Source organism: Podarcis liolepis (assembly GCF_965112155.1).
Source record: "Podarcis liolepis genome assembly, chromosome: W".
NCBI lineage: Eukaryota > Metazoa > Chordata > Lepidosauria > Squamata > Lacertidae > Podarcis > Podarcis liolepis.
Window position 1 is genome coordinate 15,127,874 of NC_139568.1, and position 26,044 is coordinate 15,153,917.

Consider the following 26,044-nt stretch of genomic DNA (forward strand, 5'->3'; position numbering starts at 1 on the left):
TGATGACACAGCAGACTACAATAGCGCAAAGGCCTCATTCAGACCACCTGATGCGTCTGACACTGAACTGGAAGAACCACTGTTTACCATTGGCCAGTTTTCTCCTAAGAAGGAGGAGATGAGTCCAGAAGACTTGCGTCTAGTACGCAGTTCTGAAAAGGCCACAAAAGGCAAACCTCCAAAGAGATTTGCTGATGAGTTTGCTAAGACAGCAACTGCTGTTCTTAGTAGCTCAGAGAAGGTGTGGGAACCTTGAAGCTTCAAAAAGTTCCAGGAGTTGACCTCTAAAGATGCTGAGCCATGGCTTAATGCCATGAAGGCTGAAGTTGATTCCTTGGATAGGAACCAAACCTGGGAGCTAGTCCCAGTAGTCCCAGGAATGAGACTGGTTGGCAGCAAATGGGTCTTCAAGGCCAAGACAGACGAGACTGGCAAGGTTGTCAGGCACAAAGCCAGATTGGTCGCCAGAGGTTTTTCACAGGTACCAGGACAGGATTACTACGAGACCTACTTGCCCACCGTCAAGTATGAGAGCATTAGGCTAATGCTCAAGATTGCTGCAGAGGAGAAACTGCACGTTTCTCATCACGATGTGAACACAGCTTTTTTGTACGGGGTTTCGGGGGAGGAGCTGTATATGCTTCCACCTGATGGAGTGCAGATACAGAAGGGAATGGTCTGTAGTCTACGGAAATCCCTATATGGTCTCAAGCAGAGTGCCAGGTGTTGGAACACAAAACTCACTGAGACATTGCTTTCTCTAGGTTTTCACCAAGGCAAAGCTGATCCATGTGTGTTTGTCAAGGGGGGCGGGGCAAAACAATCTCTTTTGTTTATGTTTTGTTGATGATCTTCTGTTTTGGAATAATAATAATAATAATAATAATAATAATTTTTATTTATATCCCGCCCTCCCCAGCCAAAGCCGGGCTCAGGGCGGCTAACAACAATCAAATAAACAATCAAATAATAACACATTCTAAAAATATTTCATTATAAAAATTAGTTAAAATCAAATTGATGGCAACCGATTAAACAAAATTCTGTGCAGGTTGCCAGAGGAGGGAGTCAGGCTGCGCCCTGACCAAAAGCCTGGCGGAACAACTCTGTCTTGCAGGCCCTGCGGAAAGATGTCAGGTCCCGCAGGGCCCTAGTCTCTTGTGACAGAGCATTCCACCAGTTTGGAGCCGCAGCCGAGAAGGCCCTGGCTCTAGTTGAGGCCAGCCTAACCTCTCTGAGGCCTGGGACCTTGAGGATGTTATTATTTGCAGACCGTAGGTTTCTCTGTGGGGCATACCAGGAGAGGCGGTCCCGTAGGTACGAGGGTCCTAGGCCGTATAGGGCTTTAAAGGTTAAAACCAGCACCTTAAACCTGATCCTGTACTCCACCGGGAGCCAGTGCAGCTGGTATAATACCGGATGAATGTGCTCTCGCAGCGAAGACCCCATAAGGAGTCTCGCCGCGGCATTCTGCACCCGCTGGAGTTTCTGGGTCAGTCTCAAGGGCAGCCCCACGTAGAGCGAGTTACAATAATCCAGTCTGGAGGTGACCGTCGCATGGATCACAGTGGCTAGGTCAGTGGAAGAATCAGGCTTTGTACCAAAGCACCCTAGCTCAGCTGAAGGAGCACTTTGACATGAAGGATCTTGGTGAGGTATCCAACTATCTTTCTGTGCAGGTGGAGAAGGACCAAGCAGGTAATTTTCTGGTACACCAAACACAGAAAATTGCTGATGTGTTAACCAGGCTGAATTTGGTTGATGCAAACCCAGCAGACACATCAATGGTGACAGGTTACCAGGTAGATAGTACTGCTGAAGCATTTTCTGACACCACACTGTACAGATGCATTCTAGGCAAGCTAAATTTCATTGCTAGATGTTCAAGACCTGACATAGCTGTAAGTACTAACCTGCTTAGCAGACATGCCAACAATCCTACTGTTCAGGATTGGAAAGCTCTGAAGTGCATAGCCTGCTATCTGAAGGGGACTTTGCACTACAGGCTGAGGTTCACCAGTCAGAAGACTGGAGGTCTTGAAATCTTTGCAGATGCTAGTTTTGGAAGTGACACCATGGATGGTACAAGCACTTCTGGAGTGTGCTACATGTACAACCACTGTCTGTTTGGTTGTGCAAAAAGCAGACAACAGTAATCCTAAATTCCTGTGAAGCAGAACTCAATGCCCTGTCATTTTCACTCATGGATTGTGAATGGTTGATGCAGCTGTTTCAGGACATCAGAGTATCTGTGAAATGTCCTATACAGGTGTATCAAGACAATAGATCCTGTTTGGCTTTGCTGAACTCAGAGTTGCAAGCAAAGAACCAAATACTTGCATACAAAGCTGCTGTTGGGGTATGTGGAGTTTGCAACACTGCTAAACGTAAGGGTCTCATGTAATTGGGTAAGTCCACAAATTGCTCTGCCAGGGAGGCATTAAGACCAGCAAGACATGTGTGGTGGTCTTCAGTTATAGGAATGACATCTGAGGGGGCTTTAGCTCCTTTCAACAACTCAAATAGGGGCTGTGACTGCACTGTGGGCAACTTATAATACAGCTGAATCCAGTTAATGTGTCCTAAAATCTGTTGTAAAACTACCAGAGTTAATGACTGGGGAAACTCTAGCTGGGGGTGAATGGGAGCGGCATAGGTGGAGAGAACTTTATGTCCCAGATGGGAATAGGGATGCTGGTGCTGAATCTTTTCAGGGGCTATTAACAATCCTTGCCAACCTAGGATTTGGGAGAGTTCCTCTATCTGGGATTCCATTAGCGCTTTGATGCTATAAGGATATCATCTACGTAATGATAAACCTTAAATTCTGGATATCGTTCCGGAAAAGGTTGCAGGGCTTTATCTAAAAAATATTGGCATAAGGTTGGAATATTCAGCATCCCTTGCGGCAACACCTTCCACTGATACTGCTTCACAGGGTGTTCATTATTAAGTACCGGTACCATAAAGGCAAATTTTCCCCTATCAGGGCTGGCTAAAGGTATGGTGAAGAAGCAATCCTTTAGATCTATAATTGTCACAGTCTGGGTTACGGACAGTCGGAGACCCGGCTTGGTACGTCGGGACCAGGGTAGAGGTTGGGAAGCAGGAATCAGCAGTCCAGGGATCAGGAAACCGAGAGTCCAAGGGTCAGGAAACGAGGAGTCAGGAAGCCGAAGCACAGCTAGGTGGGTAGCGTGTCGCTGTGGCAAAGAGCTGGTCTCATATACCCCTCCCGGCCCTTGCCACAAGGTGCTACGAGTCTTCTGTCAAGCCTCACCTGTGCGGCCACGCCTTGCCCTTCCAGGCAAAACTCAGGAAGGCCCCAGTCCTGCAAGGCCCTACCAGTCACAGGGCCTGGCTCCTGCACACACTCCTGACAGTACTCCCCCCATAGGAAAACGGGGTTCCACCCCCGGTCAAGGCTCAGGCTTGTCTGGGACCCTCCGGTGAAAGGCCTGAACCTTGACAGGTGCGTGCACGAAGTCGGCCAGTTCCCATGATTTTTCCTCGGGCCCATAGCCCACCCAGTCAATTAGATAGTCGAATTTGCCACCAGGGCTGCTTTGAGTCCAGGACCTGGGCAGCCTGGAACTCCTCATGGCCATCAACCTGGCCCGGGGCTGGGGGCGGGGTGATGCGACCCAGAAAATAGTCCACATGGCAGGGCTTGAGCTGGGATATGTGAAACACCAGGTGGATCTTCAGAGAGGGGGGAAGCTCCAACTTGTAGGCGACTGGATTGATCTGCTGCAGGATGGGGAAAGGTCCCTGGAACTTGTAGTCCAGCTTAGCCAAGGGAGATCTGGTGCGGTAGTGCTCCAAGGACAGCCAGACCTTGTCCCCGACCTGGAACGCAGGCCCCTGTTGACGCCGTCGGTCAGCTTATGCCTTATAATTGGCCTTGGCTCTCTATAGGTGCCATACCAGGTCAGCTTGTGTCTCCTGAATGTGGGAGACCCGGTCATTGGCGGAAGGCACGAGAGATGCTGCTGGTGTGCAGGGATGGTGGTGTGGGTGGTACCCGATGTTGGCATAGAAAAGGCTCTGTCCCATGGAAGCATGGCAGGCATTGTTGTAGGCAAACTCGGCCAATGGCAGCAGATCCGACCAGTCGTCCTGATGGTAGCTCAGGAATCAGTGAAGATATTGTTCCAGAACTTGATTAACCCTTTCTGTCTGGCCATCTGTTTGTGGGTGACACACGGAGGAAAATCGCCCTTTGATACAAAGTCCCTTGAGAAAGGCCACCCAGAACCGGGACATGAACTGGGGGCCCCTATCTGAGATCACTGCGCCGGGAGCCCATGTAGCCAGAATATGGGTTCCAGAAACAGACGGGCCATCTGTTGCATTGTGGGGAGGCTTTGGACTGGGATAAAGTGTGCCATCTTGGTGAGTGAATCCACCATCACCAGAATGACCAACTGTTCCTTGGACACCGGCAGGTCCACGACGAAGTCCATAGAAAGTGTTGACCATGGCCTGTGGGGGGTGGGTAATGGCTGGAGGAGCCCCAGGGGTCTCTGTCACTGCACCTTGGTCCGAGAGTAAATCTCACAGGACTGCACGTATTTCTTAATGTCCGACCAAACCCCTGGCTACCAGAAGGCCCGGGACAGTAGCTGCAGTGTTTTCACATACCCCCCATGTCCAGCAGTTCATGCCGCTCCAGAATGTAGAGCCAGTTGCGATGGTACACACACCCATCCCGGACATCAAGCGGCGCACCCCCCGGTCCCGAAGGAACTGGGATGGTATCTAACCGGTCCTTGGCAAACGGATCCTGGTGCACCGCTAGGCAAACCTGTGCCTGAAAGTCCTGCTCCCAGGTTCCCTGGAGGAAATTGGTCGGGGTCAACATGGGTGTGGGCTCCGAACCGTCATCCTCGGAGCCCAAATCCCTCCAGGAGAGAGCGTCGGCCTTCCCGTTCTGGGCACCGGGACAATAGGTGACCTGGAAGTTAAAGCGCTTGAAGAACAGGGCCCAGCATGCTTGGCGTGGCTTGAGGCATTTCATGGCTTGGAAATGTTTGATGTTCCGATGATCCATGAGGACCTGAACTGGGTGCTGGGCCCCTTCCAGCAAGTGACGCCATTCCTCGAATGCCACTTTAATGGCGAGGAGTTCACGGTCCCAAATATCATAATTCCGCTCTCCAGAAGTAAGCTGGTAGGAGAAGAAAGTACAGGGGTGAAGCAACTGCTGTGGGCCCTGTCTTTGAGACAGCACGGCCCCTATCGCCCAGTCCGAGGCATCTGCCTCAAGCACAAAGGGGAGCTGTGAGTCTGGATGGGCCAGGATGGGGGCAGAGGTAAAAGCCTCCTTCAGGAGCTCGAAGGCCTCTTGTGCTGCCGGTGTCCACTGGAAAACGGCATCCTTCCGGACCAGGGTGTAGATGGGGGCAACCACATGTGGAAACCCCTGGATGAAGCAGGGGTAGAAGTTGGCAAACCCGATGAACCGTTGCATGCCTTTTACATCCCTGGGGGGGACTCTAGTCCTGCACCTTTCGGGGGTTCATCTGGAGGCCTGCAGGAGAGATGATTTAACCCAGGAACTCCATGCACTCCTGGTGGAACGCACAATTTTCCAGCTTGGCATACAACCGGTGCTGCCTAATACACTGCAGGACCAGACACACATGCTGCTGATGCTCCTCTGGGGACGTTGAATATATCAGTATGTCATCCAAGTACATGACCACAAACTGGTCCAGTAAGTCATTAAAATCACCGTTTACAAAGTGCTGGAATGTGGCCGGTGCATTGCACAGTCCAAAGGGCATGACCCGGTACTCAAAATGGCCGTACCGGGTTTGGAACGCTGTTTTCCATTCGTCCCCCTCCCGGATCCGAATCAGGTTGCATAGATCCAACTTGGTAAAAACCTTCGCACCCTGCAGCCTCTCAAACAATTCAGGAATTAACAGCAGGGGGTAGCGATTCTTGATGGTAACCTGGTTCAGCTTTCGGTAGTCCATACATGGACGTAGCCTGCCTTCTTTTTAACAAAGAAGATGGGGGCCCCAGCAGGGGACGTGGAGGGGCGAATGAACCCCCTGGCAAGGTTGTCGTCTAGATACTCTCGAAAGGCCTCTAGCTCAGGAGCTGACAAGGCATAAATGCGGCCGAAGGGAATCTTTGCTCCCGGCTGCAAGTCAATTGGGCAATTGTAAGTGCAATGGGATGGCAACACCTCAGCCCCTTTCTTCTCCAATACGTCTGCCAAATCCTGGTATTGCTCCGGGATTAGGCCGGTGGCCCTGTCCTGTCTGGGGCAGTCCCATGCAAAGTGGAAGAACTGGGGGCAGGTCGGTGGGACTGCGTGGGTTCCAGCTGCAATGGAGGCAACATGGGAGGCTGGGCACAGACGTCGTGGCAAAAAGACGATGAAAAACACAGCATCCGTTGCGCCCAGGAAATGGCGGGGTCATGCCGGACCAACCAGAGGCTCCCAAGGACCACCAGAAAATGTGGGGTCTGGACCAGCTCAAATGTTAATAGTTCCTGGTGCCCGGGTGCCACCAACATGGCCAGCGGGCAGGTTTCATGGGTTATGGGTCCCAATGCAAGGGGGTCCTGTCCAGGCCCACCAGTGGAACAGGTGCTGCTTTTACCACAGATGGTACCTGGTACTTCTCAATGAAACTGATGTCCATGAAGACCCCAGAGGCTCCGGTGTCAATCATTGCCTCCAGGAACAGGATAGGCAAGGGTCCAAGAGTCAGGATACCATGAGTCAGGAAGCTGAAGCACAGCTAGGTGGGTAGCATGTTGCTGTGGCAAAGAGCCAAAGGGAACTACTGGTCTTATATACCCCTCCCGGCCCTTGCCACCGGGTGCTATGAGTCTTCTGTCAAGCCACACCTTGCCTTTCCAGGCCAAACTCAGGAAGGCCCCAGTCCTGCAAAGCCTACCAGTCACAGGGTCTGGCTCCTGCATGCACTCCTGACAATAATGCACAAGTGATAGGAACAAGGGATTGAATTTGGATTGGGTAATCCAAATTGCAAAGGGCCCATGGGTTGTATATGTTTATTCACTTCCTGGAGGTCGCGTAATAGCCTCCATTTTCCTGGTTTCTTTTTTATGACAGAAACCGGGGTATTCCATGGGCTGGTAGATGTTGGGAGGCAAGTTGCTCATCAACCAGGGAATGTAAAGCCTTTAACTTCTCCACTGGTGGCGGCCACTGCTCCACCCAGACAGGCTCATGTGTTAACCATTTTAAAGGCAGTGTTGTGGGAAATTCAGACATTGATTTCAAGGGTAGTGTTCCGTTTCTGCAACAAATCTCTAGCCCAAATATTCAAATGCACAGGGAGTACGAATGGGCAGATGGTGGCAACTGTGCGGCCGTCCTGTGTACACACTGTGACCAACGACAAGCTTTGGCGGCCAGATTGTCGTCCTCCTATGCCACACAGCTCTTTAAGAGTTGCTGTTGGCCAGGTGGAAGGCCACTCCTCTTGGTGTATGACAGTGACGTCTGTACTTGTGACCACCAGTCCTGTGAAAACAAGGCCATTTATGGTCAATTTTAACTGCGGTTTCTTCTGCATGATGGGAACTGTGATGCAACTAGTGGTGAATCAGGGAGGGTAGAGTCAAACCCTCCCTCTCTGTGGCGGGCATTTGCCACGGCTGGAACAGGATACGGGAGTAGAATCAACTGCACTACAGACTGTCCCTTGGGCAGAGACTGCGGGAGATGAGTCCAAACCTGGACCTTGAGAATGCCTTCATAGCCAGCATCGATCATGCCAGGGATTATAAAAAATCCCTGCTTTCTGGCTTGGGATCTAGGGAAAATCAACCCCACTGTTCCACAGGTAAGGGGCCCTTTAACTTGAGTGGGTATGACATGAACCTTTCCTGGCAGATGGAAAGTGGTATCCCCCTGTACGACTAAATCCAGTCCTGCAGTACCTGGGGCAGCAGGTTTTAAGGTTGTCGGCTGTTCTCCTGCATCGACTGTGGCCCTGTTTGAATAGGGAATACCCTCTGTTGGTCCTGGGTCGGAGGGTGACCCGACTGGGGGTTTCCCGAACTCCTGCTTTGATTGGCCCAATGATACCCTTTTTGGCAACGAGAGCACTTTTTGGAGGGGCATGTGTCTGTTCTTTGCAGAGCGGCATTCCCATTGGAAATGTCCAGTTTTGCCACATTTAAAACAAACCTTACTGGTCTTATCTGATTGTCGCAGAGCGGCTGCAAGCACACCCACTTTATGAACTTGGGTACCTATATTTTGACAGACGCGTAACATATCTGATAGTTTCAAGATGTTAAAGGCTTGTATGGCCTGCAAAGCTTGTTTGCAATCTTAATTTGCATTCTCTACGGCCATTTTCAACAAGATTTCATTCGCAACATCAGGATTATCTATCTGCTGCATTATGGCTTCTTGCAATCGATTTGTGAAATCCAAAAAGGACTCAGATGTTCCCTGTCTAATACTGGCAAAACTTTTGGTGGCTTTTCCGGGACCTTTTTAAAGGCATGTAAGGCACATGCAGAAATTATAGGAAAATATTCCCAAGGCAATTGACTCTGCATGCCCACGGTGGCAAAATTTCCTTCACCGGCCAAATGGTCAAAAATTACTCCTCCTGCTGCATGTAAGTTTGCCTTGTTAGAGGGGGATTTTCCACTGGTGGCAGGTGACAGACTGTGACACCATGAGACCAGTATAAAACCAAATTAAATAAAGGTTTTATTACAAAACAGCAAAGCTTGTGGGTGTTTTCCCTGCAGGCAGATTCAAACTGCAGCTTTTCTCCTTTTGTAGTCATGGCCAGCTGTACCCAATTTACCCAGAGCTTACAGAAACTGGTCTTAAAGGTACAAACATCTTTACTGTTTCTGTGCAGAATGTTTCTTTCCCAACATGCCTGGTGTTCTGCAGCCTGCCAGTATTCACTGTACCAAATTACATATTGGCCAGGATTTAGGATCATTTTCATCAGGAATCATAAGGAAAAAGGGCATAACCTGATGATACACCTTCTACGAGTCCTTGTGCGTAGGTACTCGTCAACCCAAACTCATTATGGCCTTTTTTTACTTCCCTAATTACTGAATATGGCATACTTTCCCAACGACCAACTTGATTTCCCTGGTCATCTTGTGCCCTTGTGACTGGACAAACCGCAGTGAACTCGGCAAGTTCCTTCGCAGTTAAGTCTGGCGATACTTTTGCCTCTTTTATCATTCTCTGAACTGTAGAGAGGGCTTCTTTTTCCTTATTTTTTTGACTCAGGGGGTATCGAGGACTGAAAGGGATTAATGGTAGAAACATTTGGATGGTATAAGGTATCTGGCGCCCCACAAATAATTGCCCCACAAATAATAACCTGGTATGTGGCATCCATTTACAACATACCAGGTTATTATTTGTGGGCGTTATTATTTTTTAGTAAAAATTATAGCCCCAGAGGGGGGATTGTTATGAGAATTATAAGGTCTAAGATATAAAATAAGGTAACGGTAAAGGGACCCCTGGACGACTCTGGGGTTGCGGCGCTCATCTCGCTTTATTGGCTGAGGGAGCCGGCGTACAGCTTCTGGGTCATGTGGCCAGCATGACTAAGACACTTCCGGCGAACCAGAGCAGCGCACGGAAATGTTGCTTACCTTCCCGCTAGAGCGGTACCTATTTATCTACTTGCACTTTGACGTGCTTTTGAACTGCTAGGTTGGCAGGAGCAGGGACTGAGCAACGGGAGCTCACCCCATCGTGGGGATTCAAACCGCTGACCTTCTGATCAGCAAGCCCTAGGCTCTGTGGTTTAGACCACAGCACCACCCGCGTCCCAAGATATAAAATAAATGTTCATAAATGTACCAGTCAAACAAGTACATAAATATATAAACCACATGTCTGAACAGTACAGGAAAATAGACCTGAATCCATTTTGACTCTCCCAAATTGACCTCAAATGTTCCTCTGCAAGGAGGAAGGAAATGGGAAAACCTCCCCATTGTCTCTTTGCTCACAAATCCTGTCTTAAGGGCATATCTGTAGATGAATAGGGTGAGCCTGTGACCTGGATTCAGGAACTGAGTATTTACCATCAGAAAAGAATGCTGTAGACCGCCTCCTCTGCTGTTGACCGCCTCCTTCTGTGATGTATATATGATGTTTCAGGAGGTGGTCTTGGGCCACAGGGTGGGCAATTTCAAAAGTCTATATAACAGCTTGCACACCAATGTTCGGGATCCCTCCCGCCTCCTGTGTGTGGTTGTGAGCATCCCGTTGCAACAGTTAATAAAGATCAGGCTTACTAGCTGCTTTGCTTCTCAATATTCTCTGGTGGGCCTCTGTTATTTTCTCTGTCCGATAGGGAACCTACATAAGGACTCATACAACATTCCTAGAGTGGACATGAAAGGGGGTGTTTGCTCCAGTCAGTAGAAAACTTCCTGTTTCCTCCTGAGCTGGGACACACTTCCTCTGCATGTGACTAGAGGTGGGCGTGACCTTACCTGTCCAGGTGACAAAAGGACCAGGCACACAGCCCCCCCCCTCTGACTCCATTCTTCTTAGAAGCAACATATTTTTAGCTAGAGATGCTCTGTTGGCTTTCTGCTTTCAGCCAACAGAGGACAAAGAGACTATCTCTATATGGGATAGACTCAGATGTATATACTTTGTAACTAAGTCTGCCTTCAGGGATCCATCTGTGAACTGAATGTGTGAGTAAACTTTTATATACTTTTCACAAGATTGTGTCGTGTCTATTCTTTTTAAGGGGGAGAAAAGGGGATTACCAGGAATTCTAATATTGAGAAGCTTAAACAAACTTGCAGCAAGCTAGCCGCTGTGTGTTTAAAAGGGGAATGCACTCTGCTAAGTAAAGGGACTTGCTAACGCAAGTTAGGAAGGATATTATTAAACAATATATCCTCTCCTACCTCCCTGAACATTCCCACAAGAATTCTATGATTTTATCAGTAGGTGAGGAGGAGGTCTGTGTGGACTGGTCTGTGCCGCAGTGAGGTTAAAGACTAAACAACCAGTGTCTAGTTAAGGGCAACTTTTACTAAACTGCAAAATAGAATATACTAGAGCGTAAGTAATTATTATTATTTTTTAAATCACATAACAACAACAACAACAACATTAATGCATAAACAGCATAATAAAAATAAAGATTGATGGCTAAGACATAGTCAATGCTTTGGGTATTTCTCAAGCCCCCCCCCCTTTAAACTGTAGTCTGCTGTAAATAAACCAGAGGAAGTAAATTCCCCACCAACAACAACATGTCTAACCCCCTCCCCTCCCTTCAGCCCCCCTCAAGCTTATACATGGCATTCATTACAGGTATTTTGAATCAATTCCTCTTCAAAACATAGACAGAATCCCAAGATCCCTCAGGGGGCCCATTGCACAGGTCAGCAGACGTTGCCCTGTAGTCTTCAATGCTAGCCAATGTACACTTCTGCAAAGCAAGTCTTGCACAAATTGAGTTATAGCAACAAAAGAATCAGAGGGGAACAGAAAGTTCACTGTGCCCGGACTTCCGGAGGCGGCGCGAACGGCAATGGCGGTCTCCTTCCAGCTGTGAAGGGGAAGCTCCGCAGAAACAGGTCGTCCGCTACGGCGAAGCGGAGACCCAGTTTGGAAACCCACAGACAGCGATAGCCTGTGGCCGTGGGACTCGGTGGGCACCATTAGCGCCCCCCGAAACGTGAAAGGGACCCCGTAAGGGGCTCCGGAGCGTGGAAGGGCTGGCGCGGTGCTGTGAGTTGATCGCTCTTTCTGTGGAGTGAAGCCGCAAAGCTGCTGTCGGTGAGCGCTGACCTCTTTTCCTGGGAACATTCGGCTTAAAGAGCAACAACCCTTGAGTAGGGGAAACGAGTGAATTTGGGACTAAATTGATCTGAAATTCGGCCAAAGCGGGAGACGCAACCAGGAAGTCCGTCTCCCGGTACTGTTTAAAGATCCAAAGCAAAGACCTTAAACTTCCTAATGCCTTTGAAGCGGTGCTCAAAAGGAACTAACCCATGCACCAATTGAATTGATTTTGTTTTGATACCAGTGGATTCTACCCTTTTATTTGTGGATATCCTTTTTACCTCTTCCTCAGTGGATTTACAAATTTTATTAAGAAACCCGGGCAGTCGGGCTGCCAGACTGTCAGAACTGTCAGATTGTGGACTTTGTTATATTGGATTGTTACATTGGACTGCTACCTGAACTGCCACATTGATACATTGTTTCTGGCACTTTTTAGAGACATTGTAAGTACCTCAAAGACTAACTCTGCTAAACATAAAAGATCTGAAAGTCTTTTGGGATTTTGAGGCTGTTTTGACACTGTTATAAATGCTTAAGGGATCTGGAGCAGCTTGAAAAACTTTCCATGAACAATAACTTTGTTTCTTCCCTTAAGACACATTTAAACTCCCTCTAGAGGGATTTTGGATTATAACTACTGGGGACTTGTTTTTTCTTCTTCCCTTTTTACTTGTGGACTTGTGGATTCCCATGGGAATTGCATACTGACTGACCTTGACACGTAGACAGAACTGGGATGAGTGGAACTGGGAGAACAAGATCAGCCAAAGCTAAAACACAACAAACGACCATAATCTCACAGCTGCGTAGATCATCTGTCTCTATCCTTTCTGTGGCACAAGAGGAAGAAATTGAGCAAGCCAGGCCAGAAGGAATGGCTGCAGGAGGGGAATCTCCTTCAGTACTAGATAAAATTTTTGAAAAATTGGAAGGCCTGAGTAAGCAAGTGGCTGAACAATCGTCTAAAATCGACCAAAATGCAGCCAGCGTTAACAATTTGACCCAACAAATTGCTTTAAATGCACAATCAATTGGGAAATTATTTGAAGCCACCACAGAAAACCGTAAAATAGCTGAGGAGGCCAAACAGAAAGCAGAGGCTGTGCAGAAGGAAGTAAAACCTATGCGTAAGCAGATTGTTGAACATCAGGCTTATCTGTCTATGGTAGAACTAAGAAGTAAGGAAAATAATCTGAGATTGAGGTCAGTTCCAGAACTCGAAAAAGGGGATTTAATTGAATATTTGACAAGAGAATTTACAAAATTTTGGCCTTTGGAAGAAGATAAAGACTTTAAAATTGTAAGTGCATTCAGACTTGGAAAAGTAGTGAGAAAAGGCAAGTCCAGAGACTGCTTGATCTCTCTGAGAACAAAGGAAGAAAGAGATAAGATTCTGAGTGCACACTTTCAAAAGACACTTGAAATTCAGGATTTGAGAGTGGAAATTTACAAAGACATTCCGAAACATTTGTTGGAACTTAGATCTTGTTACGGGGATCTGGTGAAACTGTTGAGAAGTAACACAATTGCCTTTAGGTGGGAATTTCCCCAGGGACTATCTTTTACCTTCAAAGGGAAGAAAGTGAAAATCAAAACAGCTGAAGACAAGGAAAAGTTTTTGAGTGACTACGGAGAAGACCTTCAGAAAGGGACTGTAAAAGAACTAGGAGCCTCGGGATTCGGGCCATTAAGACCTATACCTACACCTTTGGGGCCTGAAGACCAGGAGAGAAAGACACCACCATTAACAAAGGGAGAATAGTTTGTTCGGGATGTCTCTGCAACTTTTAAGTTGGAATATTAATGGCTGTAATTCCCCAGAAAAAGGAGGATTTTTCATTTATTAAAAAAAGAACAATTAGATATCATTTGTTTGCAGGAAACACATGTGACCAGGCTCCACAGAAAAGTGCTAATTAATAAGAGATTAGGCCAATAATTTATTTCATTGGATCGAGTGAAGAAGAGAGGAGTTGTGATATATACAAAAGAGAGCCTGTCACCAAAATTTCTTTTTAAAGATGAGCAAGGAAGAATTTTGGCAATTGAAATTCAAACACAAGGGCAAAAATTCCTGATCTTGGGGATCTATGCACCAAATGAGGGGAAATCGGAATTTTACAAGAAGCTGCATGAGACAATGTTGGATTACATGGACTATAATAACATCATTATGATGGGTGATATGAATGGGGTGGTATCTACGAATATGGATAAAGCGCAAAGTCAAAGTATGACAAAAGACGGCAGACTACCGAAAACCTTTTTTGAACTAACTGACAATATGGACTCGATTGACATCTGGAGGACGAAGAGCCCCTTGGGAAGAGAGGGGACATTCTTCTCTGAAGCCAAAATGACATGGACAAGAATCGACCAAATATGGATAACTAGAGGACTGGCACCTAAGACTAGAAAGGTGGAAATCTGCCCAAAAACTTGCTCCGACCATAACGCAGTAAAGATGGAAATGAAACTAACTCCAACTGGCTCCTTTAGATGGAAGATGAATGACACCTTACTAAGAGATCAGGAGATTGTTAAGAAGGCCCAAAAGACTTTGAGTGATTATTTTGATATAAATTTGAAAACTACAGTTGAAAAAAGAGTAATCTGGGATGCAAGTAAAGCGGTCATGAGGGGGTTTCTGATACAACAGAATGTGATAAAGAAAAGAGCTCAGAACGAGAAAAAAGATAAGACCTTGGAGAAAATAAAAGGAGAGAAAAAATTAAGATCGAAACCAAAGTCACAGGAGATTCTGAGAGAAATTAAACTTCATCAAGCACAATATACAAAATTGATAAACCAGGAAGTTGAATGGAAAATCAAACAAATGAAACAAAGGACTTTTGAATTGGCAAATAAATGCGGAAAACTACTAGCATGGCAGTTGAAAAAGAGACAAAAACTGAATACGGTTACCAACTTAGAGATTGAAGGGAAAAATATTCAGAACCCTGTGGAGATTAGAAAATGTTTCCAGAGATACTTTAAACAACTTTATACCCAAGGGCCGCAAAAAGAGACTGAGATAGACCAATTTTTAAGAAACAACGGATTACCAAAACTATCTCAAGAAAATAAGACAATATTGAATTATAAAATAACAGAACAAGAGATCGAAGGTGCCATTCAGAATATGCAATTGGGCAAATCTCCAGGGCCGGATGGGCTTACCTCCAAGTATTATAAGATCTTGAAAGACTATTTGATTCAACCATTGAAGGAGGTTTGTAATGAGATTATGGAGGGGAAGAAGGCACCGGAATCGTGGAAAGAAGCTTTCATCACACTTATACCTAAATCTGAAACTGAAAAGACACAGCTTAAGAACTACCGTCCCATCTTCCTTCTAAATGTGGATTACAAAATTTTTGCAGATATTTTAGCAAATAGGTTAAAAAGAGTGCTAAATGAAGTGATTCATAAAGACCAGGCAGGCTTTCTTCCAGGTAGACATCTGTCTGATAATACAAGGAACATTATTGACATTTTGGAACTTTTGCAGATGAATACTAATACAAAAGCAGTGTTGATCTTTATTGATGTGGAGAAGGCCTTTGACAACATCTCATGGAATTTTATGAAGAAAAATCTTAAAGGGATGGGAGTGGGACGGGGGTTTGAAAATGGCATAGATGCAATTTATTCAGAACAAAAAGCAAAATTGATAGTTAATAATGTGGTGACAGAAGAGTTTAAAATTGAGAAAGGAACACGACAGGGCTGCCCTATTTCCCCACTGCTATTTATTTCGGTCCTGGAGGTGCTATTGAATATGATCAGAGGGGACCGGTTGGTTGAAGGAATCCAGGTCGGAGCTAAACAGTATAAACTTAAAGCCTTTGCAGATGATTTGGTTTTGACATTACAGGAGCCAGAATCTAGTGCGAAGAGGGTGTTAGAATTGATTCAAGAATTTGGTCGGGTGGCTGGATTTAAACTAAACAAGCAGAAAACTAAGGTTTTGGAAAAAAACTTGACAATTTTGGAAAAAGAAAGGTTTCAGAAGGAGACAGAGTTAAATGTGGTTAAAAAGGTGAAATATCTAGGGGTTAATATGACGGCTAAAAATCTGAATTTATTTAAAGATAACTATGAAAAATGTTGGTCAGAAATTAAAAAGGACTTAGAAATTTGGTCAAAACTGAAGCTTTCCTTGTTGGGTCGAATTGCTGCTATAAAGATGAATGTATTGCCAAAAATGTTGTTTTTGTTTCAGACCCTGCAGATTGTGGATAAGATGGAATGTTTCAAGAGGTGGCAGAGAGATATCTCTAGGTTTGTCTGGCAGGGCAAAAAGCCCAGAATAAAATTTAAAATATTAACTGATGCTAAAGAAAGAGGGGGGTTTGCCCTGCCAGACATGAAACTGTATTATGAATCAGCAGCCTTCTGCTGGTTGAAAGATTGGCTACTTCTAGAGAACACTGATATTTTGGATTTGGAAGGGTTTAACAATGTATTTGGGTGGCATGCATATTTGTGGTACGACAAGGTTAAAGCTCACAAAGCTTTCAAGAATCATATTGTCAGGAAGGCAGTGTTTAATGTCTGGACAAGATACAAGGATTTACTAGAAAGCAAGACCCCAAGGTGGTTGTCACCAATGGAAGCTAAGGCTCAGAAAAGACTCAGTATGGAGGCCAATTGGCCAAAATATTGGGAGATAGTAGAAAAGGACGGAGACACATGGAGATTGCAGAGTTTTGAGAAACTGAAGGATAAAGTGCGAGATTGGTTACACTATGGTCAGATTAGGGAGGTTTTTAATAAGGACAAAAAAACAGGCTTCCAGGTGGAAAAATTGAAACTAGAAACAGAACTGTTAGAACCAAAAACTAAGGTACTTTCAAGAATGTATAACTTGCTGTTAAAATGGAATACTCAGGATGAAACGGTTAAATCAGCTATGATAAAATGGGCACAAGACATTGGCTACAACATTATGTTTGCTGACTGGGAACGGTTATGGACCACCGGTGTGAAATTCACGGCATGTAATGCCTTGAAAGAAAATATTATGAAAATGATTTATAGGTGGTACATGACCCCAGTCAAGCTTGCAAAAATATATCATTTGCCAGACAATAAGTGTTGGAAATGTAAAGAAACTGAAGGAACATTCTTTCACCTTTGGTGGACGTGCCCAGGGGTTAAGGCCTTCTGGGAAATGATTTATAATGAACTAAAAAAGGTATTTAAATATACCTTCCTTAAGAAACCAGAGGCCTTCCTTTTGGGCATTGCCGGCCAAGTGGTGCCAAAGAAGGACAGAACTTTCTTTATGTATGCGACAACAGCTGCAAGAATACTCATCGCAAAATACTGGAAGACAGAAGATTTGCCCACTCTGGAAGAATGGCAGATGCAACTGATAGACTACATGGAACTGGCGGAAATGACTGGCAGAATCCGAGACCTGGGAGAAGAGACAGTGGAAGAGGACTGGAAGAAATTTAAAGACTACTTGCAAAAGTATTGTAAATTGTATGAATGTTAGAATGATGCAGGATAGGAAGATAACATGGCATTAGTGACTTATTTGAGAGGAGTTTGCAAAATTGGTTTATAAGAACAAAGGTGAAATCTGAACAATATTATGTCAAGCTTAAATAATTGGTAATAAAGGGGGAAAAATTGGAGACATAATAGTTGAAATGCATAATATAAAATAAGATTTGAAAGAAGGTGAAGATTTGCTGAATAAGATCTTGTAAATGAGAACACAGAAAAGGGAGATGTGAGGAAGTTAAGAATGAGGGTTATGGATCTAACATTTAAGAAATTGGATTTTTTTTCCTTTCTTTTTTATGTCTCTTTTATGCCTTTTCTTTGTTTTTCTTTTGTATGTCTTTTGTATTGATTGTGATGGTGTGTTTTTTTTGTTTCTTTTTATTTCTGATTGTGAATGTGAAGTTGGCTATATTGTTTAAAACCTTTAATAAATATTTTATATATATAAAAAAGAAAGTTCACTGTGCCCACTTCTGTAGGTGAGAGGCTACCACACCTGGTGTCTGAAATTGTCCACCATATACCTCTGAGATATATCCATTTCCACTTCCCACAACCTGGGGGACTCTCAGCCACCTTTGAAGGAAATGGAGCTGTTCTCTGGCATGTAATATTGCTCTACACATCTGGATGCCCAGAAGACCGTTCCAAAAGAATTGAACCCACAGAAGGAGAAAAGTACTGCAAAGCTTAAAATAGTTACTTATGGTACTACAGTATAGCTACTTATGTGTTCTTAATGTGCATGATTTCAACCAAAGCTGGCTTGCTGAAATTGCCTTGCACGTGTTTAATTTGCACAAAGAGCTCAAAAGCTATTTTTGTGCAGGATTTTCATGGCAAAGAGGTTTTAAGCTCTCAGGCTTGCTTACTGGACTCTGAGAGGCTCTTGCACAGTGTGGTAAGAATTCAATTCTACACCACCTTGTTTGTTACCCAGGTGAGGGACCACCTTTTAAATAAACTGTGGGACCAAGGAAACTAATTTCAAGTCTAGTATCCAGGAGGGGCCCAACGTTTATTTCTATTGCAATAGGACAGAGCTCAAGTCCGAGTGCCAGTTAAGAAGGTCTGCCCCGAGGCACTTCAGAACAAAAGCTTATATAGTAGTTGAAACACAGCAAACCAAGTATCATAAAACATCTAAACATACATCAAGAAAGGTTACAGGTCACGGAATACAAAGCTACATGGCTCCACACTGGCATCAACCACCTTGGGGTGTCCCAAAACATTTTGTCTCAACTTATAACTTATCGGATAGTTGTCTAGGCAATCAGACCTTCAGTGAGAAGGGAAGGGCATCATACATTCCTCTCCCATCTCCTCTTCCTGAGTTTTAGATAGCTTCATGGATAGCTGTTTAACACATACCTCTTTGGGCAAAACATTTGCCTCGCTAAGTTCAGATAAGGCAGGAAGTGGTGTGCACAGTGTAGGAGGGTTGGCATGAGGGTTACAAACTGCAGGCACACAAAAATCAAGCCTAATGCATTCTAAAAAGTTAAATGCAATTAAAGTGAAACATTGAAACATTATTAACATCAAAAATATACATCTTTGGTCTCTAATTCTTATATCAACAGGGACTGGAATGCTCTCTCTAGAGATCTTGCATAGCCGGACTGAGACTGAGGTACTGAAACTGGTTCACATGTAGAAATGTGGCCCTGTCAAATCTGAGTCCGTGTGATGGCACCCACCCACCTTTCCCCCCCCTTTTTGCAATTGTATGATTCCACTACATTCTTTCCTCCATATGATTTTGAGTCCATGGTCGACAGTTCTCCCTTCCTATCCTCAGATATACTATGAAAATCCTCCTGCATCTTAAGAATGAGGCTAGCAATGCAATGGGGGGAAAGCACATCACACACACAAGATAAGAGTTGATTAAAAAACTGTTTAAAAATAAAAATAAAATCACCCGCTTCTCAAAAATGAAGTTCTTCCCCCACTCCCAGGATTTGATTTGAATAACCTGCTTGTCATCTTGGATTCTGGTTTTGTTTAAAAAGAGAGAATAAAGCAGCAATGAAGGGAACACCCAAAACACAATGTGCGTGTGTGTGTCTTGTCAGACTTCCTGTCATGACACAGGGCCACAGAAGCCATTGTGGGAAATGTAGAAGCCCAAGAATCTAAACAAGTGCCGCCTGGCACCACACCACAACACCAGATTAAAAAAATATAAGAACAGGAAAGAGAAGTTGGGGGGGGGGGGTTGCACACACAGACACACACATATGCTGGGCCATTTTGAAACAGGCCAAATAAAACTCCCACTCGAAAGGGGAATTCATGGGTGGGGAATCATCAAAACTGAAAGGAATCCCAGCAGGCTAGTTCTGTTTTCATTATTACTGTGTATCTTTGTAGCTTACACAGCATTTCAAGGCACTACAGTGCAGAAATAACAGGCAGGTGAAGGCTGGACAAGGTCGATGGCTTCCAGGGCCTCAGCCGCAAAGGGCTCCTCCCTTGCTGTGGCTCCCTCTCTCCATCACTGCATGTGGAAGTAAATGGGCTTCACCTGACCAGAGAGGATCTTGGGGACTTGCACCGAGATGATCTCCGCCATCATTTCTGGGTAATCCACGCTGACCATGTGGGACCTGACTAGGAGGTTGAATGTAAACTGGTGCAGCTCTCGGGTGATCTAGGAAACAGGAAAGTGAGGAGGTGATGTTGGTTCATAGTGATGTAGGATGAGGGAAGGGTCAGTATGCATGATGCACCAAGTCCCTTCTAGTTCTTGGGTTCCTGTATCAGAGGTGGGTAGAAGGTACGAGAACAAGCTCACCAAACCAGCCCCTTTGTCTAGGCGATAGCTGTGGCTGAATAGTTAAGCCCCATGATCAGCATCCCAAAAGAATGAGCTAGGCTGCAATAGCTATGACTTTCAGGCTGATGTAGGGGGCTTTCTTCCACCCCCTCACCTAGAACAAGAGCTGGTGTGGTGTGGTGTGGTGTGGTGTGGTGTGGTGTGAACTGGGCAGAAAGCAGGCTAAGAGATGGAGACTTGCTTGATTTGTGCAGGATCCAAGACAGTGACTAATGGAGAAGCAAGATCATTTGGAGTGTTAATGCTGCGAGTTGCTCTGTTCTGTGCTCAGGTTGTATATTTGTGTAAATGAAAGCGTATATCCAAAAGACACCACAGTCTCCACTGAACTTCATTCCAAGGAAACCAAACCCTCAGTAAGCACCTGGAACCCCTGGAATCTCTCACCACTTGGAGATTGGAGTGGCATGTAACAATATTCTACAGCAGTGCCATTTATTGAGTTATAAGGAAATGTGGTGGGAGGGTGCCCTGGTCCCGTATGCTCCTTGATCCTTGCAGCATATCCTTCACTGACAACAAAGAGAAAAGGCTCTGCAGCACAGTATTAAACACACGTACACCAAACTCTGTTTTCCCGCCTGAAAAAAACAAAGCCTGTATTCAGCCAGAAACCAATCTGACAGCTTGAACCTTTAAATTTCAACTGTCCAATCAGAAACTTAGCATCTGACAGCTATCCAATAAATGAGAAAGTTACGGTATATTATGAAACAGTGACCTCTGGTGTTGAGGGAGCGCTATTGGCAGGCAAAAGCAAGCATTGCATCTGCAAAAGAACTCAGCCCCATTCTGCAAACTAAGCTCAGGACCCTTGCTGGGTCAAAAAAGGAAGTAGGGAAAGTGCCTAGTGTACAATATTGTCTGATATTGCTCTAATGTTATCCTATGGAGATACTTTAGAAATTCATTAAAAATCAACTGTCTTGGTTCCAATGGGATTTTGGAGCTTGTGGAAGGACAAAGGGAAGTGGTAGGGAGACATCACTGGGATGGTCAGCCATAATCCCTGAGATGTACCATCATATCCATAGGAATCCCTCACAGGAGCCATCCCCAGTTATTCCTGTTCCTACTGAGAGCCAGACAGAGAGCCATCAGTATCACAATGCCCATCCTACTCATAGTGGAATGGAACTTCAACTAGACAATGGACTGCGTCTGCCATTCCTGATAACTGGGAAAATGCAAATGCTTCCCTTTGAAGTGTGGTAGAGAGAGTGTGAAAAACGGATTTTTTTTCTTACCATGAATTTCAGCTTATGACTCCCCCTACTGGAGACAGGCAGGGCCTTCAACTTACAACATCCTCTCCAGAGGGGAGGAGTCATCCTGTCTCTCCAGACTGAGTAGCACCTCAACCCTTAAATAATAATAATATAATAATTTATTATTTGTACACCGCCCATCTAGCTAGGTTTCCCCAGCCACTCTGGGCGCCTTCCATAGAAACCAAAAATACACTAAAATATCACACATTAAAAACTTCCCTGAACAGGGCTGCCTTAAGATGTCTTCTGAATGTCAGGTAGTTGTTTATCACTTTGACATCTGATGGGAGGGCGTTCCACAGGGCGGGCACCACTACCAAGAAGGCCCTCTGCCTGGTTTCCTGTAGCTTTGCTTCTCGCAATGAGGGAACCGCCAGAAGGCCCTCGGCGCTGGACCTCAGCGTCCGGGCAGAACGATGGGGGTGGAGACGCTCCTTCAGGTATACTGGGCTGAGGCCGTTTAGGGCTTTAAAGGTAAACACCAGCACTTTGAATTGTGCTCGGAAACAGGTGCCTGTATGCCAGCCAAATCACGGGGGCAGAGTCCTAGAAAAAAAGGACACTCATACACAAAGCATGTTGTTAGACAGCAATGCACATCAATCTATAAACTGTTAGATTTCTGTTATGCCACTGTGCAGTTTTTGGAGTCACAAGACTCTTTTGACATTCCAGACATTCCAGACTGCTGGAAGTCTCACAGGAGACGGATGTTGGTGTTACTGGTTTCCTGTTTCTTTGTTCCTGTTGTTTCTCTGACTCTCACAGAGAGCAGATGTATATTCTTTTCTCTCCTGCGTAGTTAGAAATAAACATAGCAATGTAGTACATATTTCTGTCTCTTCTGCTGTTTGGATACTCTGCGTAATGGAGGAGCGTGCCTGAAGCCTCATCAAAGGCTTAGGTCATTAATCATTGTCGGAGGAGAGCCTAGATGGATTCCGAAGATACGACGAGGAGGAGAGCCATTTCAGCTCGGTCGTATGGAACTTCCAACATTTTTTGTTATGGGCACCAGACCGGAATGCAGCTTATCTTCCCTGCGTGTCAAAAAGATTGATGAGGGGTATGTGCTCGTTGCCCCGGGAAGCCAGCCAGTCCCTAATTAAGTGGCAATAAGGGTGGACTTTTAACTTCTAGCCAAAAGCACTGATCGGCCAGCGGCAGAAGGTCAGAAGCAGCAAAAGTCTCATGCAGTGTGCTTTTTTTGAAACGCAGCTCCTCGTAAACAGACTCAGTCTGCTTTATAGACACAAAATGGCTAATGCTAAAGTAATGGAAGCCCTTCAAACCGCAATGGGTGTACCGAAGCTCTCAAAGGGGAACTACCAGGAATGGGTGCAGTATGCAGAAGCCCTGCTACGCAAAGAGGGTCTGTTTAATGTGATAACAGATGCACCCCCCAGCTCCGATGACCCCAGAGTGGGAGGCTAAGGATTCCAAAGCAAGGGGAACTCTGACACTTATTGTGTCCCCTGAAGAGCTATGTCTTTTGCGCGACAAGGCCTCAGCCAAACAGATGTGGGACAGTCTTAAAGATTCATATTTAAGAATGGAGGTAGGAGCCTCTTTGTTCTTTTATGCCAAGTTGCATGATATGGCACTTGCTGAAGGAGCAGATGTGCGTGCTCACCTCATGGAAATGCAGAATCTCAGGCATGAGTTGCAACAGCGTGGAATCACCTTTCCAGAGGCTGTGTATTCCTTCATGATGCTACATTCTTTGGGTTCGAGTTGGGAAGTGATTGCCAGCCAGCTTGCTGTTTTGCCTACTGCTCAGCTAATGGTAGCACATGTTACTGCTGTGGTGTTAAATGAAGCGGATCAGCGCAGTGCTAGCTGCATCACTAAGGGGGAGTCCTCACAGACGTCATCCCAGAATGCAGTGCAACCACTAGATGGCGCCAAAGCTTTGAAGGCAGTGAAATGCTACTCGTGTGGACGTCTAGGCCACATGAAAAGGGATTGTAAACATCCCAAGGCAACAGAGCAGTGCAGCGAAAGCTCAATGAATGGAAAAGGCAAAGGTCAGAAGTCCAGGACAACGCAACATACAGCTATGGTCTCATGCTACACTCCAAAGGTCCAGAAGACGTCTAGATCTTTCTTCATCATTGACTTGGGAGTCACTTGGCATGTTTGCAAACACCTGTTCGTGTCCTTTACTCAACAGGAAGGTGCGATTCACCAAGCGGATGACCGCACGATCTCCAGTCAAGGCTATGGAACAGTTGTGCTTCACAGCTTGGATGCATCAACACACAATGTTCTTTTTGTTCCAGATGCTGCACACAACCTATTGAGCATCTCACAGCTGACTGAACAGGACATAGACGTTTCCTTCAAGAAGAGAAAGTGCACCATCACCAAGAAAGATGACTTTGTATTGCATGCTGATTATATTGATCTTTTATTTGTATTGCATTATGATGATTCTGTTGATGTTGTGCAGGAGGAAACTTGTTGTATTGCAGATACTAACAATGTTTTGCATGCAGGATGTATTCATGATTATCACAGGAAATTTGGTCATTTAAACTTTGAGGAAGTTTCCAAAATGCCTCCCTTAGTTGAAGGTATGACTATTAAACCCTGCAGGTACCACATGAAGTGTAAAGCATGCGCAGCAAACAAGGTCAAAATGGCTGCTAAAGGTAAGGTGTCTAGTAGACAAGCTACAGAACAATATCAGGTAGTGCATGCTGATCTCATTGGTCCACTAGCACCCTCTTTGGGTGGAGTCAGGTAAATAATAATAATAATAATAATAATAATAATTTATTATTTATACCCCGCCCATCTGGCTGGGCCTCCCCAGCCACTCTGGGCGGCTTCCATAAAAACCAAAAATACAATAAAATATCACACGTTAAAAACTTCCCTGAACAGGGCTGCCTTAAGAAGTCTTCTGAATGTCAGGTAGTTGTTTATCGCTTTGACATCTGCTGGAAGGGCGTTCCACAGGGCGGGCGCCACTACCGAGAAGGCCCTCTGCCTGGTTCCCTGTAGCTTTGTTTATCGCAGTGAGGGAACCGCCAGAAGGCCCTCGGCGCTGGACCTCAGCGTCCGGGCAGAATGATGGGGGTGGAGACGCTCCTTCAGGTATACTGGACCGAGGCCGTTTAGGGCTTTAAAGGTCAGCACCAACACTTTGAATTGTGCTCGGAAACGTACTGGGAGCCAATGTAGGTCTTTCAAGACCGGTGTTATATGGTCTCGGCCGCCGCCCCCAGTCACCAGTCTAGCTGCCGCATTCTGGATTAGTTGTAGTTTCCGAGTCACCTTCAAAGGTAGCCCCACGTAGAGTGCATTGCAGTAGTCCAAGCGGGAGATAACCAGAGCATGCACCACTCTGGCGAGACACTCCGCAGGCAGATAGGGTCTCAGCCTACGTACCAGATGGAGCTGGTAAACAGCTGCCCTGGACACAGATTTGACCTGTGCCTCCATGGACAGCTGTGAGTCCAAAATGACTCCCAGGCTGCGCACCTGGTCCTTCAGGGGCACAGTTACCCCATTCAGGACCAGGGAATCCTCCACACCTGCCTGCCTCCTGTCCCCCAAAAACAGTACTTCTGTCTTGTTAGGATTCAACCTCAATCTGTTAGCCGCCATCCATCCTCCAACCGCCTCCAGACACTCACACAGGACCTTCACCGGCTTCACTGGTTCTGATTTAAAAGAGAGGTAGAGCTGGGTATCATACGCATACTGATGAACACCCAGCCCAAACCTCCTGATGATCTCTACCAGCGGCTGCATGTAAATGTTGAAAAGCATGGGGGAGAGGACAGAACCCTGAGGCACCCCACAAGTGAGAGCCCAGGGGTCTGAACACTCATCCCCCACCACCACTTTCTGAACACGGCCCAGGAGGAAGGAGCGGAACCACTGTATAACAGTGCCCCCAGCTCCCAGCCCCTCAAGACGGTCCAGAAGGATGCTATGGTCGATGGTATCAAACGCCGCTGAGAGATCCAGCAGAACCAGGAAACAGCTCTCACCTTTGTCCCTAGCCCGCCGGAGATCATCAACCAGTGCGACCAAGGCAGTTTCAGTCCCATGATGAGGCCTGAATCCCGACTGGAAGGGATCCAAATGGTCTGCTTCTTCCAGGCGTGCCTGGAGTTGTTCGGCAACCGCTCGCTCAATCACCTTGCCCAGGAATGGAAGATTTGAGACTGGGCGATAGTTGGCCATCGTGGCCGCATCTAAAGATGGTTTTTTAAGAAGCGGTTTAATAACTGCCTCTTTCAGCGGGTCTGGGAAGGCTCCCTCACGGAGGGAAGCATTCACCACCCCACGAAGCCCATCGCCCAGTCCTTCCTGGCTTGCTTTTATAAGCCAGGATGGGCAAGGATCCAGGAGACAGGTGGTTGGTTTCACTCATCCAAGCAGCCTGTCCACATCCTCGGAGGTAACAGATTGGAATTGATCCTATGTAACAGTACTAGACAGAACTCTAGCACTCTCCCGCCCCGGCCCTGCTCCCACGGTGGAGTCTACTTCTTCCCGAATCTGAGCGATTTTATCTGCAAAAACTTTGCAAAATCATTGCAGGAGAACATGTGGCCCGTACTGGGCCCCGATGTTGCAGGT

At 45.9% G+C, this 26,044-nt stretch overlaps 1 protein-coding gene and 1 long non-coding RNA gene across 2 annotated transcripts in view; both read right to left on the reverse strand.

Moving 5' to 3' along the window:
* The window catches only part of LOC310697712, a 1,172,922-nt gene that overhangs the window by 158,608 nt on the left and 988,270 nt on the right, over window positions 1-26,044 (reverse strand). The gene's annotated exons all lie outside the window — the stretch shown is intronic.
* Window positions 5,966-26,044, reverse strand: part of LOC310697820 (androgen receptor-like) — a gene marked incomplete at its 3' end in the record, with an annotated part of 181,007 nt that continues 160,928 nt past the window's right edge. The window contains exons 4-6 of the mRNA XM_083484448.1: window positions 19,863-19,988; window positions 6,633-6,761; window positions 5,966-6,154 (exon numbers count right to left, since the gene is read on the reverse strand). Coding sequence (XP_083340574.1) covers window positions 5,966-6,154; window positions 6,633-6,761; window positions 19,863-19,988 — 444 coding nt within the window. The remainder of the gene's footprint in view (window positions 6,155-6,632; window positions 6,762-19,862; window positions 19,989-26,044) is intronic.